Source organism: Mauremys reevesii, linkage group 7 (genome assembly GCF_016161935.1).
Source record: "Mauremys reevesii isolate NIE-2019 linkage group 7, ASM1616193v1, whole genome shotgun sequence".
NCBI classification, from domain to species: Eukaryota; Metazoa; Chordata; order Testudines; family Geoemydidae; genus Mauremys; species Mauremys reevesii.
This window is the reverse complement of record NC_052629.1, coordinates 105,609,598-105,630,178: the sequence shown is the minus strand read 5'-3', so window position 1 is coordinate 105,630,178 and position 20,581 is coordinate 105,609,598. Positions and strand designations below refer to the sequence as shown.

The 20,581-nt window shown below is 46.6% G+C and overlaps 1 protein-coding gene across 6 annotated transcripts in view; it reads left to right on the top strand.

Moving 5' to 3' along the window:
* Positions 1–19,651, top strand: part of SLC41A3 (solute carrier family 41 member 3) — an 88,421-nt gene extending 68,770 nt beyond the window's left edge. For 5 of the 6 annotated variants that reach the window (XM_039481805.1, XM_039481802.1, XM_039481803.1 and 2 more), the window contains 9 exons: positions 3,227–3,334; positions 4,752–4,823; positions 5,928–6,072; positions 8,600–8,746; positions 11,807–11,951; positions 12,404–12,483; positions 15,993–16,127; positions 17,106–17,254; positions 18,694–19,651. In XM_039481805.1, coding sequence (XP_039337739.1) covers positions 3,227–3,334; positions 4,752–4,823; positions 5,928–6,072; positions 8,600–8,746; positions 11,807–11,951; positions 12,404–12,483; positions 15,993–16,127; positions 17,106–17,254; positions 18,694–18,879 — 1,167 coding nt within the window. In that variant the 3' untranslated portion in view covers positions 18,880–19,651. Of the gene's footprint in view, positions 1–1,346; positions 1,417–3,226; positions 3,335–4,751; positions 4,824–5,927; positions 6,073–8,599; positions 8,747–11,806; positions 11,952–12,403; positions 12,484–15,992; positions 16,128–17,105; positions 17,255–18,693 lie in introns of all 6 variants that reach the window. The other variant, XM_039481807.1, reaches the window with a different exon arrangement.
* The last annotated feature ends 930 nt before the right edge of the window (positions 19,652–20,581 follow it).

Sequence of the window (20,581 nt, the reverse complement as noted above, 5' to 3'; positions counted from 1 at the left end):
GAGAAGCACAAACCTTGCAGACCACAGGTCGGTATCTGGCCCACTATATTCCATTAATGTGAGGAATCAAGTTTGATCCAGGAGGATTACATTTCAAGCATGAAAATTTAGGAATAAAGCTTCTCTTTCATCCTCAGTGAGACGCTGTCCAGATTATAGCCATATGTGTGAAGTATTTTTCATCTTTTGTTGCTTGTAGTACATGAGATTGTTAGCACTGACAGGGATTTTTATAAAATTATTTGCTTTATGCAATGTATTATGTAAACACAGTATAGGTTTGCGATACTGCAGAGCATGTTCACGTTCCTCCTAAACCTGTTTTCACTTCACTTGGAGTTGATGGGGAGGGAGGAATCATGAAGATGTTATCTCCTTCCTCCCCTGCCCCCACACACTTGGGCTGCAGTCCTGACGTGCTGCACCCATCTGTTGTTCCAGACCAACTGCCCAATCCGGCTCTGCTAATGCACCTCAGTCCTGACCTGCTGCGCCACCCAGTATTCCAGCACAGCACAGGCCAGCTCATTTCAGTTTTGATCTGTCATGTGAAGGCCCCCTGCCTGCTTTCCTGTTTTGCCCCCTTTCTGTACACAGAATCTGAGAATCTATGGGACTGGGGGAAGCTTTCGTTGCTGAGGACTGTTCCTCTATATCAGTGGTTTTCGATCTTTTTTCATTTGCAGACCCCTAAAAAATTTCAAGTGAAGGTGTGAACCCCTTTGGAAATCTTAGACATAGTCTGCGGATGCCCAGGGGTCTGCAGACCCCAGGTTGAAAACCACTGCTCTGTGTTAAAACTGGCCTCGATCTTTGTGTTTCATTCAGTTTAGATTGTAAACTCTTTGTTCAGGTGATACAGCAGCCTGCACAAGGGGGGCTAGCCCAGGATGGGGCTCCAGGCACTACTGCACTAAAAAAATAATAAATATACTGCCCCCCTTGGATTGGCACGTTTTACAGGAGTCTCTCTAATACCTGAATATTGTTTTCCTTTTTTTCATTTTTAATTAATTGTCCATGGACCCACAAAGTAATTCATATAAAAGATACAATATGTAAAACGAAGCATTGCCAGTCATGCAAGGCACTCCATTAACTTAGCCTGCTGTGGCTTGAAGCCTGCAAGATCCATACAGGAATCTGAAGAATACAGTAGAAACTCAAGAACGTATTGGTATGACAAAACCATGCTCCTTAAAGTTGGCCTGCAAAAGAAATCAAACTCTTGTGTTTCTGTCCTTTTTTGGCTTCTTTTTATGTATAAAACCTGGAAGCTTGGGGGAGAGAGGGTGGCGGGAGGTAAAGTTATTCCTGTTTTTGTTTTGTTTTTTGTTTTTTTACAGTAAGAAGATCAAGTCTGGTCTTCATGTTTTTTCTGGAAGACTCACTGGAAGGATCAAATGTGTACTGGAGGGAAGCTTTCTTAGCCCTTAAAGATTCAAACATGCTTCCACCTCTTTAATTAACAAAGATCTCTTTTTTCCCAAATGTGTTCCAAGTGTTTGAGTTAGGTATTGACAAAATCAAACAAAAGTTAAAGACTTTCAGGTAGTATGACTAGTATGCCTTTCCCCTCACATGTTAGCTCTTAACATCCTGTAGCTTATTTTTCCAGGTCGTCACTGCAGAATAATCAGAAGCGATGTTTTGCCCACCACTTCCTCACTTGTGGGTGTTTATTAAATTAGGTCTATCTGTGGCCTGATTTTTCCAAGGTGCTGAACACCTGCAGCACCCAGTGTCTTCAGCTGGATTAACATCTGCTGAGATGCCAGGCCACTGACGTCCATACAATGGTGTCATTGGGAGATACATTCACTTATGCCAGGAGTAAATTTGATACTTGTATTCCTAACTGGCTCCATTGGGCAACAGTGCACTTGGAAGCGACGTTAGGAGGCACTTCGATAGTCCACCTCACTGTTTATCCCAGAATCAAATTTTCCACAGTAATTGACAAGGGGTCTTGCTGCAGCGCTGGGATCAGTTTCAGAATAGCTCTGCAGACTTCAGAAACGTCTGATAAGCTTGTCTGGTGTGTCATTTCTCTCTGCTAGGATCTCCTCTGGGTATAGCATGACTCCTTACCTCCTGAATATACAGTAGTTCAGTGCATGGCCAGACGTTATCTTTGAAGGTACCATGCAGTATATTCAAATAAGTCACACAGTATTTCTGCATTAGTCACTGAAGCCACAGTAGAATCTCAGAGTTATGAACACCTCGGGAATGGAGGCTGTTTGGAACTCTGAACAAAACAAAACATTCTGGTTGTTCTTTTTAAAAGTTTACAACTGAATATTGACTTAATACAGCTTTGAAACTTTACTATGCAGAAGAAAAATACTGCTTTCCCTTTTATTTTTTTTTAGTACTTTACGTTTAAGAGAGTACTGTATCTGCTTCTTTCTTTCTTGTCTCTGCTACTGCCTGATTGCATACTTCTGGTTACAAATGCAGTGTGTGGTTGACTGGTCAATTCGAAACTCTGGTGTTCGTAACTCTGAGGTTCTACTGTACTTGAGATTTCAGATCGTATAGAACATCACAGTTTGAAACATCAGCTTCATGTAACTCAACTCCAAGGCAATCATCGGAATATGGGGATTGCTATACTGGATTAGACCTGCAGTCCATCAAGTTCAGTATCCAGAAACCCAGAGTGGGAAGATGCTTCCAGAAAGGAGTCAAAGAGAGCAAGATAGAATCATAGAATATCAGGGTTGGAAGGAACCTCAGGAGGTCATCTAGTCCTGCCCAAAGCAGGATCAATCCCCCAGATCCCTAAATGGCCCCCTCAAGGATTGAACTCACAACTGTAGGTTTAGCAGGCCAATGCTCAAACCACTGAGCTATAATTCCTAATAGATAGAGATTGTCTTAAGCCCTAAGGCACAAGTATTTTTTATACCCTGTTCAAAATCTCTCTTTGTTTTGACTGTTGTGACACTGGATGATAATAGGTACTACATAAATATGAGATATTATTAATGACTATCTGCCCAAGAGATCAGAGAACACGTGTAAACTCAAAAATTGTTTCACCCACCATCAAATTACAGCTGCCTCTGGGGTTGGAGCATGCCAGTTGTTCACAGTGCATGCCCTATGTTTTAGGACAGGAAGTGGGGGGGCAGAGGGGAACCCATATCCGGTCAAAACAAGGAGTAGGCAGAATGGCGTTAGATGAGGTTGACGTTCTTCATGTTGCCTTCCTTTTTAGCACTGGGATGTGTTTCGGACAATTACAGAAGTTTTTATCTTGGTTCCTGCCCTGGTTGGCTTGAAGGGTAACCTTGAAATGACCCTGGCATCCAGACTCTCTACTGCTGTAAGTGTTAAGCTTGGGGGGGAAGGGGGGGCGGAGTTGAGCAGGAAGGAATCCTTTGACCAATAGGGTCCTACTTTTGTGTGTGTGCGTGTGTCCGACCAAGAAAGAGAAACAAAGGCCCCATCCTCGTGTGTGTGTGTGAGAGAGAGAGAGAGAAACAGAGACCCCTTCCCTGCTAAGCTGAAACAAGGTGTTTCAGGTATGAGCGAGTGTTAAATAAGGTTCGTGCCCTGATTCTGCAGCTGGTTGGCTCTTAAAAGGATGATTCATCCATATATGTCCAGTGTTGGAGGGTGTTGCAAAAATTGAGAGAGACAAAAGAGAACATTGGCTACCAGTGGTGAGCTGTGAGCTGCACTACTGAGATGTCCCTCACTATGGCCGCTGACTGTTATGGATACCGAAGCTTTTCTTCCCATCCCTGGCAGTGAGCTGTCCCAGCAGACCAGCGCGTGGATGTTCCTAAGTCCCTGCCCCCCCCCCCAAGACTTCTTGAGACCTTCAGTAGCTTCTGCAACTCATGGCATGAGCTAGCCCCTCTGGCAGCAGCGTGACCTGTCCTTTGGGAGCTCTTTTGTTGCTTTGGGGGATGCCCCTGAGACAGGCCAGGCCACAAAACTGCTTGAAAGGAATAAATAGTAAAAAATGGCCCAGCTGTGCTCTGTGTCTGACGTGGGTTGAACTGGAATCTGAGCAGCCTGAAAATGGAAGGGACTATTTGGCATCTATAGCCTGTTCCTTCCACGAGTCTTATTCTGAAGGGTGTTTGTCCCTTGTGGGAAAAAGGCTGAGGTTGTTTTTTTTTTTTTAATTGTCTCATTTCTCTTCAGTTTGCACGGCATAATCACCCCAGTGGTTTCCATCAGCAGCACCAGTAGAGATGGTCCCAGACAGTTATGGGCTCTGTCAAAGGCCACAGTCAGCCTCCAGTATCTGGAAGAAGAAGCTAAACCATGGGGCTTTTCTGAGCGTATTCCCGTCCCTTGGCAGCCCTGGGCTCTTGACGCTGTACATCAGCATTTTAAAGGCAGGCGCCTGAGCTGCAAGCCTGGAATTTGCACGCTCGTCTGTAGCGCTGCAGAGCTTGCACTGGGATGTTGGCACTAGGTGAGCATGCACACGTGGGATCGGCTCCTGCAGACACGGTGCACGCAGCTCAGGTACCTGCCTTTGAAAGTCTGGCCCAGCATGTCTGCTGATATCCTACCCCCACTGCAAGAGACAAGAGCTGAACTCTGGTGCCCTTCAGAGGCTAGGGCAGGGGGATTCTCATTAATGAGAAAGGGGGAAGTGAGGAAGACTGGGGACACTGGCTAGCATCTGTCATCATGCCCTCTCCTGGAGGGTCCAAGTGAAACCCTCTTGCTGCCAGTGCCACAGGAGCATCAGGCCTTTCACTTTCTCTCTTGATTTCTAGGCTAACACTGGACAGATGGATGATACCCAGGAACAGTGGAAAATGGCCACCTGCAATTTAGCCCTGATTCAGGTAAGCAACTCAAGCTGGAGCTGGAAAAGGCTCCTTTCTTTTGCTAAACTGCCCTCTCAGGCTGTTCAATCTCGGGAATTCGTACTGAGGTGTAGTGTGGCGCTCACGTCTCCTGCCAGCTGTGTCAGAAATTTATTGTTAGTGGCACGGAATCTGTCCCTATGAAAAACCTATTGATTCTAGGAGTGATGTGTTAAAATCCAGCAGTTAACGTAGAGGTGGCATTTGTTCTACACCATGCCTCTGCAACCCTTCCTCATCTCCTCTCACACCGATCAGCGGCACTTCTGCAGATGGGGATTCCACATTTTGGTGAGCTAGGATATCCCACAGCTGATGGGTAAACACCTCCTGCTGTATTGACATCTGGAATTTCAGGCCTCTGTAAGGGTTTGAAATGCTTGGTTGGGATTTCTGAACCTGCATCCCATGGAGCCTTTACAGGAGGGCCCCTAAATATCGTAACAAATCTAAATTAAATTAAATAATTGGAGATATACCCATCTCCTAGAACTCAAAGGGACCTTGAAAGGTCAAGTCCAGCCCCCTGCCTTCACTAGGCAGGACCAAGTACTGATTTTGCCCCAGATCCCTAAGTGGCCCTCTCAAGGATTGAACTCACAACCCTGGGTTTAGCAGGCCAATGCTCAAACCACTGAGCTATCCCTGCCCCCTCTGGGGTCACCTATCACTTCGTAATTATGCTGCCTACCCAAAACTTCATTGCAACAGCAGGGACAGAACTCAGAGCCTCCTGCTTCAAAAGCACAGGCTCTTTTTACTTAATCTAAAGGAGAATCTCCATTAACAATATAAGGCATATGACACACCGTGGATCCAGTAGAGGGCAATGGAGCACATCCACTCTACCCAGCTCATTACATTCTCTAGTGAGTGTTCTGATAGAATTGGGATTTTGTCTTAGAGGAAATCAGCTGGAGTTTGGCTTTCAGGGGTGCAGTTTCCTGAATGGGCGGTGGAATGATCCCCACGTCTCATTAGTGCCATGCTGTTGGTGATGAATGGGATCGCAGTCTCCTGTGTGTGTTTGGGGTCACTGACCCAACATGGAACACTGCCTACCAGCTGATTTTTGCCCAACAGGTACAGGCCACTGTAGTGGGGCTGCTGGCTGCCATAGCTGCTGTCATCCTGGGAGCGATCTCAAAGGGACACGTGGAGCTGAATCAGGCTGCAGTGCTCTGTGCGAGCAGCGTGACTACAGCATTCATAGCTGCACTCTCCCTAGGTGAGTCTCGTTAACCCCACCACTCCAAACCCGGTAACTTGGGACAGTGAGAAACCACCCTTTCCATGCACACCTGCTCTCTATGAACTGTTTGCTCCTTTCCCATCTGGGACAATGTTCAGTAGCTGACGTGAAACAATTTTGGGGTCTTGGTGGAACTTCCAGTGGACAGGTAGCCACATCCCAAAAACATTACTGGATTATTGAAATCACCACCACAAACTGACACCCAGGGTGGCCAAGGACTGAATACACTGGAGAGAGAGTGCTCCCCTTGCACCCCTAGTTAGGGGACAAGGCATGCTGGTGTGATGGGGGCAGCTTGCCCTGCTTCATCCACGCTGTACCTGTGCCATGGAGAGAAGACTTCAGTCTCCAGGGAAAGTCCAAAAACCTCCTCATCAGGAGGATGTGAGGGTTTGCTGTGACTTTGGGGCCTTTTTTGGGTTCCTCATTCATGCACACATCTGCGCAGAATTCTCATGGGTGGTTTCTACTGACTCCTTGAATGCCTTCTTGGAGCTGCAGGTGTTGTCTGTGCTCCTCCTCTCCATGTCCCTTAAAATCCCTGTGCCTGTGTCCTGCACCCTGTCCCTGTTCGTTCATTTTTGTCCCCCATGATCTGTTGATTTCTGGGTTTTGTGGCCTCTGCTGCATCCAAAGGGTGGGCCATTCATTTGCTCTGCCCCCAGTGCCAGTCCTCAGACATCTGGCACCATCCATCCACTCTAAACTCGCACACTTTTTTAAAGAAAGGAAAGAAATTCATTGTGTTCCCAGTGCTCTGAAAGTTCAGACACTCCTCCCGCACTGGGATTCTCTTCAGACTAGTTAGGGCTCACTCCCACTGCAGGGCAGCACCAAGGGGTACTCTACGTTAAAAGCACCATCCTTCAGAGGAGTCCCTTCCTGTCTCTTCCTGATGGCCAATCATATATCATTTTGAAGACCCCAGGGAAGATCTTTGAGCAGATCCAAAGCCCAGCGTTCCAGCCAATCAGTAATGCAATTCACTGATGGACACATAAAAGTGGCCAACCAAAAGCTCTGGGTGCTCCATCTTGCAGTAAGACAGCCTGTAACACTCAGGGCTGAGTGTGAGTGATGACTGAGTGCAGAGTGGGTGTTGTAATCACCTTGCTGCCAGGACGTGTGGTAAAGTTGGTACCACACGGTGCAAAATGCCCTGGGTTCTCTGAAGTATAAAGGGTACTGCACGCATACACACACTGCTCTTTCACAGCATCTCTCTCACACACACTTCTCTCTAGGAGCATGCCAATCTAGGGAAACGTGGTATGCTTTTGACAAGTGATGGGGAATGGCTGTCAGAGCTGTCCCTTTCCTCATGGAAGGTCATGGGTAGATTAGTATGATCGCGTGTTTAAAGCCTGGGGCTGGGAGTCAGCACTCTTGAGTTCTATTCCTGGCTGCATCTCTGACTCACTTTTTGGACTTCACTTCTCTACCTTCATGGCCCTCTCTGTGAGATGAAGATAATCAGAGCTGAGTTCTTGGCAGGCTATTCCACAATGATGTCATTGTAAGGAGGGTCTGTTTAAAGGGAAGAGTAGGAATTCACACGTCTGCCACAAGAGGGCACCATGACACCCTTATTAGTGAGTGAGTGGGCCGCAATGTGTTGTGTATCTAGGGTTACCAACCCTCAAGGATTGTCCTGGAGACTCCAGGAATTAAAGATTAGTCTTTAATTAATTAAAGATTATGTCATGTGATGAAACCTCCAGGAATACGTCCAACTAAAATTGTCAACCCTATGCAGCAGCCCTGCACACATGGAGTCTTCTAAGAAAAAGAGGACAAGTCCAAGAATACGGATATACCCAGGCCAGGGTCCAAGAACAATGGAGGTGCTTGTGCTGAGGAGCACTAGACAAGATCTCAGAAGTTTTTTTTAAAAACCTCACAGCTTTTATTAACCTCTGTTTCCCCCAAAGATCTGACTGGATGTAAAAAGGAAGGACTTTGCTGACATACCTTCAGCTAATGTTAGGGTCTTTCCTAGCTACGGTGACAAGTAAAAAAAAATCTGAATAATACTGAATACTGTTCTGGAAAATGCCTTTGTGCTGTGGAATCTAGATGGGACCCCAGAGAATGGCACCACTCTAGTCCCCTGCTTCTGCTGCCTGGTCTTGAGTACCCACTGTGTGCATATCTATTAATGTGCTTTGTTCCCAGTCCCACTTCAAGCCAGTAGAGACTCTCTGACAGGGATGAAAGCATCTACATTTGGGCCATTCAGTGGTATCTGCACTGAGCTGTGGTGTTTGCTTTGCTGTGTATGGGCCCGTGGAAGAGCCGTGTTCTTCAGTACAGTGAGAACACTGGGCCCATTTCCTGAGGGTGACCAAACTCCACTTGGTGCAGCATCCAAGTATGGGCAAAGCCACCCATGGGCCATCCCAGAACCAGGGCAGCCCTTGGCACAGTGTGGAGCAGTGGTGCCAACACCAAAAACAGCATCATCCTCTGAGTCTGAACCCCGGGTCTGTGTCTTCCCTAGGTCTGGTGATGATCGGCGTGATCATCGGTGCGAGGAAGGTGGGGATAAACCCAGACAACGTCGCCACTCCCATAGCAGCGAGCCTTGGAGATTTGATAACCCTTTCTCTGCTAGCAGGAATCAGCAGCACCCTCTTTAAATACATAGGTAAGGTACATAGCAGAGGCCCTGCGGCTCAGCTCTTGGGGAAGCCTCCTGATAGGGAGTGCTGTTCAGTTGTAGGAGGGAAGCGTCCACATTCCTGGGAATGTTAAAGCTACACTGGACACAGCATTACAACAGGGAGTGGTCTCGTAGGCCATGGAGGTAGAGATGGAAAAGGCTTTGTAGGTAAGTCCTATGACTGTCCGGTTTATTGTAAGGGTTTGGAGACCATTCAGTGGATAATGTGGTTAGAGCAGAAGACTGGGATTCTGGCACTAAATCACTGCAACACTGGCCATGTCACTTATGCTCTCTTTGCCTTTGCACCCCCACATGTAAATGGGAATAATAATGCTCCCCACCTCATAAAATTATTGTGAGGCTTAGCTGATGTCTCAGATCCTGTGGGAGCACAAAGCATTATTATCATCTTGCAATGGGGAAGAGAGTATATTCTCCAAAGAGACCCACTCTAGGCCGGTGCTGTGACTGCTGTGTTAACCATGTCCTGGGGATATGTCTACACAGCAGCAGACACCTGTGGCTTATCTATGCCTGCCGACTCGGGCTCGCGGGGCTCGGGCTGCGTGGCCATTTCACTGCTGTGTAAACATCTGGCTTGCCCAGGCTCTAGGACCTTGCAAGGTGGGAGGGAGTCTACACAGCAATGAAACAGCCCCACAGCCCGAGCCCTGCAAGCCTGAGTCGGCTGGCCCAGGCCAGTCACAGGTTTTTCTTTGCTGTGTAGACACAATCCTAGAGGCGACAAATTGGCTAAAAAACTTGGCACCCGAACTACTTCTCCTCTATGAGCCTGGAAAATGCACAGTACGTTTTTGGAGCCAGGGAGAAATGTGATTTATGCTTTAATTGATGTTTGAAAATTGCTAAGCAAAGTACCATGGGCCTGACCAGAAAGAGAAAATGTTCAGGGTTGTGTTTGTTGTTTTGTTTTTTTAATCTGTTGAGGATCTTTTAAAAAATAAAAAGTTGGTAACAACTAAACCCAAAGTTTCACTGAAAACTGAAAGCAGAAATGGTGAGTGAGACAGCTGTTTCCTATTACAATAACTTATTCCACATGCCTACAAATAGGGGAACAATTGAATCCATTTCCCAGAGAGAAAGAGGCTGGGGGAGGTCCAATAATCATTTCGTTCTAGTTCTCCTATACTTCAGAAATGTGTTCATTCAGTGTGCAGTTTCCCAAGATGCTGTGGCATCTGCCTACACAAAACGGACTTGGCCTTCAGCATCTCCATCTCCAGTAATATCTCTCAGGGACTGCATTGTGTAATAAGGTGATAACATATACCATAGTGTACAAATACAGTAATGAGCAGCCGTGAATTTAGGGGACTATCATTGCAGCCAAGTAGTCTGGCTGGAGAGGACATAAATTCCGGTGGAGTTTTATTCAGCAGTGCTGTGGCAGGGGATTGGTTACATTGCGTCAATCACTAATGTGACATCACCCAATTGGTGGGTTTTCATAATTCCCAGGTTTCCAAAGTCTTCTGTATTTCAATGGAGGTGAGAGGGAAGTGGGACAGGGCATGTGACCCTGCCTTGATCACAGAGAAATATATTCCCTTAAGGATACTGATGAATCCTAGAAGGCCCAGAATGTCACATGCCTATGAAAGTTACATTTCCCCCCTGAGGTATAATGCTCTCGTTCCAGTAGAGCATTTTATAATCTTTTAAAATCAACGTGTCTCCTTCCAGTTCTTAATGCTTCGGGGCTGATTACACCATCCTTCCTCGCACTGAGTAGTATTTCACTCAACAAGTAATAATCAGTGGACCGCTTGCCGAGTAAGATACTACTCCTGAGGAAGGGTGACAGAACTGGTTCCAAAGGCCTGACACACAGATTCTAAAGGGAATCATTACAGTGGGCATTGGATTGTACGTTATAGATGTGAACAGCCCGTATGTGTGGGGTTTAAAAATAAGCTAATTGCCAAATGCCCAAAAGAGCAAGGGGATATTGAGCATCTGACTCGGTTGGGTGTCCCATCGTGCGTCTTTGCTTCCTGTCCTGGCTGGCTTGAGGGGGTGCTGTGCGCTGTTAAACAGCTGCCATTTGCACCCCAGAAGAGGCTGCATTTCAGTGGTGGGTGAAGTGCACAATGGTAAATACCTCCCTGTGGAAAAAAGCTTTCATAATTATAAGATATTACTCTGTGAAGGTTAATGCTCCTATCTTACATTTCTAACCTAAGGCCCTGAAAATATCTTTGGAAAAATGCACGTATCAAGCTTGCTTTATATATTGGAATACCTGCAAAAATTGTGTTGCAGCAGGCTCAGCTTTCGACTTAATACAGAGAGCAGATGGAGAGCCCTGTAGACAAATTATTATCATATCAAAAGGCCTGGCACAATCCCATCGCTTGAAGGTGTTTCTGGTACTGAGTCATGTTTGTTTTCTTGTAGGGCAGCATTTTTTAAGTACCATTTGCTTCTGAAGATCATTTCAAGGTTATGCTGCTGCCAAAGGGAAATGTAGCTAATAGAAATGCATGTAAACCAGCAAGTAAAAACCTGCCCCTCAGCTGTCTGATGTGTGGAGCATCAGAAAACAGCAGTTGTCCAACTAGTCTACTGCCCTGGCATCAACACTAGCCAGTGCCAGATGGTTCAGAGGAAGGGGTGAGATGCCCCCTCATATCTATTTATGGCATAACTTGCCCAGAGGAATAGTTTCTTCTTAGCCCCAGTGAGTTAGTGGTTGACTTATCCCTGAAATAAAAGGGTTTTTATCCCATATACATTTCTATCCAATCTAATGAAACGGCATGGACATCCTGATTCATTTAGCTACCTAACTTGATTCAAATCCTCCTAATCTCTTGGCCTCTGTACTGTCCTATGCCGGTGAGTTTCACAGGTGAATTACGGACGGTGGGGGGAAAACATGAAGACTTCAGTCCCAAGCACTGCTTCCTTTCTTTCAGTCAGTCAGAATGTAATGGTGGTGTCCAGTCAGATTTTACAATCTTATGGAGCTGGAGACATGTAAATCGCATTTAACTCTGAATTTCTTTTCCATGCCAGATGTGAAATACCTTTCGCCTCTGATCTGCGCTGTGTTTGTTATCATGATTCCTCTTTGGGTTGCTATTGCCAAGCAAAGTCCGTCTATTGCTGAAGTCCTGAAGTCTGGATGGCAGCCGGTGATCGTTGCAATGAGCATCAGCAGGTAAACCTAGGAACCACCCTTCCCGCTCTCCACCCTGTGAAGATCTTTCTTTCTCTTTCAGGGATAACAGTTAACCTAATCCAAGGTCCAGGACAGTGTCCCCCAAAAAAGAAAAATTCTGCCTGTCTGAGATTCCAGTGATAATTTATAGTGACATGGTTTTAAATTCTCTGGTCTCCGGACCTGTCATTGTTAGAGGCACTTTGCTGGAGCAATGTCTTCCATAAAACAAACACATCTGCTGCATAGTCAAATGCAGCCTGTATAACTGTCATTGGTATTGGTGTTTTGGTAGCACTTAGGAACGCCAGTCGTGGCTCGGGACCCCATTGTGTTAGGTGCTGTACTAACACAGAACAAAAAGGACAGTTAGTCCTTGTCTCAGTCTCTGTATTCCGCATCTGGTAACAGGTGATCGGTAATAAGCTTTCATTTTGTGTCATTTTTAACAGCATTGGTGGGCTGATCTTGGACAAAACTGTAACTGACCCGAACTTCGAAGGCATGGCGGTTTTTACACCCGTGATTAATGGTAGGTTGAGAGCGGGTTATGTTTTTGTCCTTTCACCCCCAGAGGGCTGGGATCACATGCCAGCTCATGTTACCAGAGAACATGGTGGTCTCGTCTGGGTTTTTCTTTATCCACTTCACACATTGCAGCACAATTGGCAGTTTCAGGCTATGTCTGCAGTGCAGTCAGAGGTGTGATTGCAGCTTGTGTAGGCATAATCAGCCTAGCTGTAATCATGCAAGTGTGGCTCAAAATAGCAGTGAAGACGCAGTGGCGTGGGCTGTACAAGCCCAGAACCCTGGGTATATACTCACGCACCTAGCCTGCGCTGGGGTCTGTGCCAATCACTGCTATTTTGAGCCATGCTAGGTAGGTTAAAACTAGTGTGCGTATGCCAAACTGAGCTGCAGTCGTACCTCTGATTGCAGTGTAGACACGCCCTCAGATTGGGAGAGGCTCTGGAGTGGAATAGCAGGAGGTGCTGCAGGTCAGGACTGCAGGTGTGACTGAGGTGGCAGAGCTGTGGGGAGGAAGCCTGCATAACCCCAGCCTACGACATCTGGGGGTTGCTGTTAGTCTGTCTACACCACAATTAGACACCTGTGACGGGCCATGGCAGCTGACTTGGGCTCTTGGGGTTCGACTAAGGGGCTGTTTGCAGTGTAGACATTTGGGCTCAGGTTGGAGTCCAGGTTCTGGGTCCCTGTGAGGTGGGAAGGTCCCAGGGCTTGGGCTGCAGCCTTTGCCCGAACGTCTACACTGCAATTAAACAGCCCCTTAGCCCAAGCCCCGCGAGCCTGAATCAGCTGGCACGGGGCAGCTGTGGGTTTTTAATTGCACTGTGGACATACCTTGAGTTTCATAAGCATTAAATCACTGCAAAAATATCACCATAAATCCCATTTCCTTCCAATCCCAAATCGACATTCTGAGCTGTGCAATCAGTCCAAGCTTCTGATACACGCTGATGATCAAGATTAGCCCACTGTGGAAACAACCTGGGCTTTTGGATTGACTTATTTCTGATATAATGTTTAATGCAAGTCAGGTTCTTTCTAGAGGAAACCAACTTTCATTAAGAAATTACAGCGTTGTTCCATCTGCAAAGCATTTTGTCATCTCGCGCCTCTTTAAGCTGCGGTGATTCTAACACCCACAAGATGTCTTGCTAAACCTGTCTACCTGCAGTGTAAGCCCAGGGTTCGAACTTAGGCTCAAGCCTAACCCCCCCTCTGACTACACACAAATCGCACTGACCCAGGTCCCACGACTCACGGGGGTGGCGAGTCCAAGCCTGAGTCAAGCTGGGACCCAGGGTTCAAACCCTGTTGCTTTGCAGTGCAGATGCTGCCCCACTGGACTTGTGCTCTGGGAGTCCACCAAAAGTATTCCACTGTCCCATGGGCCAACTTCCTTTGTCCTTTGGACAGTCAAGTTTGCTGGACAGTCAGCTTTTCCCACACTACACAAAGAGCTAGAGCGGCCATCTTTTGGGAGGGTGCTAGGAAGTCTGGGGGCTTGTCTACACTTACTGGGGAATCGACGCTGTGGTGATGGATGCAACGGTGGTCGATTTTAGTGGATCTAGTAAAGATAGGGTGACCAGACAGCAAATGTGAAAAATCAGGACGGGATGGGGGGTAATAGGAGCCTATATAAGAAAAAGACCCAAAAATCGGGACTGTCCCTATAAAATCAGGACATCTGGTCACCCTAAGTAAAGACCCGCTAAATCGACCGCAGATCACTCTCCCGTCGACTCCTGTACTCTACCAGAACGAGAAGAGTAACCGTCGACATAGTGTAGTGTGGATCCCGTGGTAAGTAGATCTAAGCTACGTGAACATGAGTTACGCTACTAACGTAACTCAAATTGTGTAGCTTAGATCCACTTTCCCACGTAGTGTAGACAAGGCCTGGGAAATGGGTGCTTGGACTCGGGGCTGCATAATGTAGTGTAGATGTTGGAGCTCCAGGCTGGGACCCAGGGTTCAGCAATTCCTAACCTGGGGTTACAAATGAGTGTAGACGTTCAAACCCTAGATTAACAAACCCAAGGTCTGCTAACTCAGGTTCTGTTAACCCTGATCTTATTTTGTAGCGTAGATGCACCCTTTATGACAAACCTTTTCCAGTGCTATTAGCCAAAAAGCTATATTAGGAAATCAAATCAGAGCTAGTCCATTGATCAGAGTTCATAAAAGCTAACACAGACTGCTAATTCAGAGCGAAAATTTATTGTCCCAAAATCATCTGCAGAATTAAGCATGCCCCTGTTTTTGTGCATTCCCTGTTTGCATGGGCAAAGATGCCCATGAACAGTTTGAGCGTTCCCTTTCAGGGAGTCAGTTTGCAACTATCACCCTTTCAGTCATATTATTGTTGGATCAAGTCCTGAAGATTTTACTTGGTTTTAATTCTGGCAAATTTCACCTTTCACCTTGTGGAACTCCTTGCCGGAGGAGGTTGTGAAGGCTAGGCCTATAATACGGTTTAAAAGAGAACTGGATAAATTCATGGAGGTTAAGTCCATTAATGGCTATTAGACAGGATGAGTGTCCCTAGCCTCTGTTTGTCAGGATGGAGATGGATGGCAGGAGAGAGATCACTTGATCATTACCTGTTAGGTTCATTCCTCTGGGGCACCTGGCATTGGCCACTGTCAGTAGACAGGATACTGGGCTGGATGGACCTTTGGTCTGACCCAGTATGGCCGTTCTTATGTTCAGAGAGAGAGAGAGAGAGAGTGCCTGAGAAAAGAAACAAGTAAAGGCTGCAGGATTTAGCTCATTATTATTTTATCCAGTGCATCCCATTCCCTCCACCACACACGTGTACATATAGACCCATAGGCAATGCAGGATTGCTCCCTAGAATATAGTCAGTGGTCTAATGGAGAATGTAGCTGCTATTTCATGTTTGCCAGAATTAAACAATTGGGAAGGAACTAATTGCCTTTTAATTAACCAACATGGTTAGGGCTGATTCATTCTCATCTGATGCTTTCTCACTTAATAAGTGCGTCAGGTGCCTCCAAATGAACAGGATGATCACTGTCTGTTTCACTTGTGATTTAAACAATAAAGTCTCTCTAGCTGAGTCCCTCCGAGAAGCAGAACTGAGAGCAGCAGCTGCCGCCTTTGCACTGGCTGTTTGCACTGGGTGTTTCCCAGAGATCAGTTCATGCTGGCTGAACTTGCATCATCGCTGGAGATCATGCAACATTTTACTTGTTATAGCAAGCAGAAGGTCCAGGGGAGATGTTTTATATAAAACCACCAAAAAGAGACATTCATCTGAACTTTCCTCTTGCTGTGATTTTTGTGAGTGTTCCTAGCATGTGAGTAAAACAGCACCACAATGACACATGGGTTGGGTTGATCTTTCCTTAACCGCCATGCCCACTGCGTATCTGAGCAGATGCAGATTGGCCAACCTTCTGCTAAGTCCCTAGAGACCAATGCATCGTGTGTGCTTCTTGCTGCCACTAGGGGAGAGGCTTATGGGATTGTTGCATTTTGCACTTGCAGGTGTTGGTGGGAATCTGGTAGCCATCCAAGCCAGCCGCATCTCCACATTCCTGCACTTCTGGAGTATGCCTGGAGTCCTGCCCTACAAGATGAGGCAGAACTGGCCCAATCCATGCACTACGTTCTTCACATCAGGTAGACAATGAACTCCAGGTGTGCACATCACAAAACCCATCATCCCAACGAGAGCGCTCTTTGTCACCCTGGCTGGCTAAGGACCGAATGGGTTGTGGAGAGTGAGCTCCTCTTTCTTCCGTAGAGTGGAACCTCCAGGGCAGGATTGAGGTACCTTGGCAAGGGGCAGGTTGAGGGAAGCTTGTTCCTATTGCCTGTGCTGTACTTGCTCCATGAATGGACCGGGAACATTGGTCTCCAGAGTATCTGTCACTGGCAACAGATCATTTGAAAAGAAACTTCAAATTCACTCTCATGGAGAGTCACCCACTGTAACTGGGGCCGTCCCAGATGCCCCAGTGCATGAATTAGTAGCAGACTGTAGCACATAGTGGGGCCGATTCTGATCTCGCTGATGCTGGGAAAATCAGGGCAATGGAGATACACTGGCACAAGCAAAATCAGAATCTGGTCTGTTACTCTTAGATGAGTTGCTTTTCCCCTGGAAGTTTGTGCGCTGATGGTAGGGCAGAGTCAGAGCTAGGAAAGTGGATCACAGTGATTCATAGCAGGAGCTGAGTGGGGACCGGAGCTGCGTAGGACATCTGAATGGAACAGCTGTGGGAAGCTAAGCAAGAGGATCAGGAGAGAATCATGGAGCTGAGTAGGTACGTAGAATGTGGTTTTATTATGAGGTTAATGCCAGAAAAAGCTGCTGGGGGCAGTCCCAGAAATACTTCATATGTTGATAGGAGTGGGATCCAGAGGGATGGATAAAACAACTAGGTAGTTACTCATAATCCCTAATGTTATATTAAGGAGCTGAGTATCATTCAGAAATGAGTTGTCAACAGTCCATGTCTCTCTCCTCCTCCCCTGGCAGTGGTATTTAACATCCACAGATATGTCTGTGGTCACTGACGGATGTACAGCCTTATGCTGCTTTCCCCCTCAAGCAATAACCGCTCTGGTTCATTTTAATACATGTGTTCTCTGCAGGGGTGAATTCCAAGTCAGCCCGTGTCCTGTTCCTGCTGGTTATCCCCGGACACCTGGTGTTCCTGTACACCATTCGCCTCCTGCAGGGCGGGCACACAGCCATCACCTTCACTTTTGTGATGTTTTATCTGACTGCTGCTTTGCTGCAGGTAATAAAAAGAGCCCGGCTGAGCTGAGGGTGAATCTATCAGCCAGCAATGAAAATCCCAGTCGCTGTCCCTTAGTCCCTGTCACTTCCACTGCCATCCTCACCCAGTCTCCATAATCCCAGGAAACATTAGTGGCAGGAGCATCCCTGTGCCAGATGTTGGAAACGTCGTACAGGCTCATGTAGTTCTTTGTCCCACTGCAGCAGTAATATAATATATTTAGTGGGCAAATAACTATCTCTAGTTTGTTTGCTCCCCCACTCCCCTGTTATTGCTGGTCATCACAGCCAAAGGGAAGTGAGCAGGTTTTGTGCTCGGCTGGTTAAATATCCATGATAATTCGGCAAGGCTGATTTCACATGCCAAAGTGGAAATCTGTGGGGTGGGGGAACTGGACTTTGTGGGTCAGAGCTACATTCAGCAAGGAGAAAACCCAGCACCAAGAGGCCTGAGATGGCGAGAGATCCCACATTCAAAAATAACAGCCACACATAAACCTCAGACCACCAGTTCGATCGGTTCTGCCTTTGCCCCTTTATACTGTCACTGTTCTGCCTTCCCCACCCCCACACTCCATTGTCCTACTCACAGACACGTCGCTGTCACTTACACTCACTGATGCTCTTGGTTCATTCACCCTTTTAAATGAGCCATTCTACAAGTTCATTAGCTTGCAGGGTAAAAGATTTTGTTCCTCTTTTTGCTTCCCTTTACAATCAGGCTTGCAGCTGTGTGTGAATTCTTTGCACAGTTGGCTTGGCCTTGCCATCCGTAGCCTGTGTTTATATGACCCGCAACCCTGGCACCACAGTTGAAATTGTTTTTTTGTTTTTTTTTTAAAGAGTTGCTATTCTGCATATGCACCATCGCAAAATCACTCCCACAGTCAGAGCCAAATATGAAAATACATGCAATAAATTATGGCACTGGTAACAGAACCTCAGCAACATCACAGCTGATTTCTAGGGGACCCAGCAGAGAAGAAACTTTTCCTCCAGCTGGTTATCAGGATCTTGAGTTAAATGTGAATGAAAAACAGAAAAAATCTCACAGATTTTTAAGTAGTCTAGATAAAATATCACTTCTCTTTTCAATGGCTCAGGGTTCACTTGCTTCGGAGCTTCGATGTCATAAAAACCTACTAGTTCTCCAGTTGACCAGGGAGACTTCCAAGGAAAACGAGGTAGACAAGACCTGAATGGCAAATGTAAAAGAGAAGCATAAAACCTCTGCCTACAGAAGTTACCTTCTAGGGGCTGGCCGATTGTTTTTCCCTAAAATTTTTTAGGCCAAATCCTGCTCCCGGTTACGTCTCCCATTGTCTTAATTAGTGGCAGGAACTCCATCCCTCCATCACAATGACTGTATTCTAGCAATAGGTGCCGTATCCCTGATGCATGCCTGTCGCTGACAGCTGGGTCTGTCTTCTCTCTGGGCAGGTGGGAATCCTGCTCTACATGGCTGATCTAATTGTGCGACTGGTGTGGAGGAAGGCCCTGGATCCAGACAACTTCTCCATCCCCTACCTCACTGCCCTGGGCGACCTCCTGGGCACGGGATTCCTGGCACTTTGCTTCCGCTTGGTTTGGCTCGTCAATGGGACTGAGATGAAACTGGGGAACTAACAGGACGTCTGCTGCAGCACTGGCCCATTGCTGCTCCACCAAGCAAGTCATTCAGTATGGTGCTTTAACATGGTCCAACACGGTTGTTAGAGACTACGTCTCAGACTAAGTCTTTAAACTGAACGGGTCTGCTATCCTTGCCCTCCCCTATTGACCACTGCAGTGCCTTACAGCTGTCGAATTCAGATCAAAAGAAGCAGCACCCGTCTGGACTTGCCCAGCTTTGAAAGCGACCTAGCCATCCTAAAACAGTATACGCTGTCCATGTGTGCATCTAGAAAACCAGGGGTTAAGGAACACAGGTCATATCTTGGGAAATCTGCACTTTGATTGGCTTAAAAATGTATGCCTGTAACCACCTGCTAAGTAGGAGACTAATGCACACCCCATTGAAGTCAATGGGAGTCTTTCCATTGTCGTCAGTTAGTCTTTGGATCAGATCCAAGATGAGGATGTTGCAATGTCTCTGATCAGCAGTTAGAGCCCAAGTAATATTTTCTTGCCTCCACCCTCCCCACCACATCTCCGGGGAGGGAGAGTCAATAAGGGCCTTAAAATTCTCTCTCCATCATTTCTGTATTCAGGGTCTCAAAGAGCATGTTCCCCATTGGATTGCAACGCACTGAAAAATCATCCAGGGCAGGGCCTGCCCTAAACAAACAGCTCTAACTGACAAGGTGGATTATTCTTTGTTTGACAGTTTAAGGAACATCTGTTCAGTAGTTTTTATGGTTTATTGAAACACACAAATAAAATGTAAACCCTTTCGTAGTTTGGGGCGGGTTATCGCCATTATTTTGTTGTTGCTAATCACTGTTGTTGGCACTGGACTAAGGAACTGTTCGATCACTAGCACCTAGACCTGCACGATATGGACCCTTCACAGCTTGGGCCACATTTCAGCTAGGATACACAATCCAGCCACCCCTTGAAAAAAAACACCATATGGCATAGAAATGGAGGACAGGATGGGACCTTTAGAGGCCCTATAGTCCAGCCCCCCAATCTGAGGCAGGACTAAGTAAACCTAGACCATCCCTGGCAGGTGTTTGTCCAACCTATTTTAAAAGCATCCAATAGGTCACACTGTTGATGGTTGTTGATTTGCGTAGAAATCTTTGGTTGGTCATGTTCCCCAGCCCTAAGAGAGGAAGCGTGGAACAGTGGTTGAGGACACTAGCTTGGGAGTCTAAAAACCACAGTTCAGTTCCTTACTCTGCTACAGCGCTCCTCTGTGACTGTAGGCAAATTATGTGGGGCCAGATTTTTAAAGAAATGTAGGCACCCAAAGATGCAGGTAGGCAGCCAAAGGGATTTTCAGAAGTGCCTTGGTGCTTTGTCTGCGAGACGTTGAACAGATGCAGCAGCTAGAGAGATTGCAAACTGAGTTTCAGTGGCTTAAAGATTGAATTGAACCCTAAACTTCTGATCTGGCTTTTGAGCACCCTAAAGTTTTTCAAAGGAGCTTCTGAGAATTAGGCAACTAGCACCATTGAATATGAACAGATTTGGGTGCCTAACTCTGTTAGGCCCTGTTGCACATCCCAGCCTTAGTGCTGCCTGGATCTTCCTATGACAGACCATTATAAAGAAAGATATTTGCAAAATTCAGATCCCAGTTTAGCTTGTGAACACCCCTAAAATCCTAGGCTATTCCGCTCTGCGGTACTGCTTGAGGCCGTGTTCTGTCTGAAAACATAGC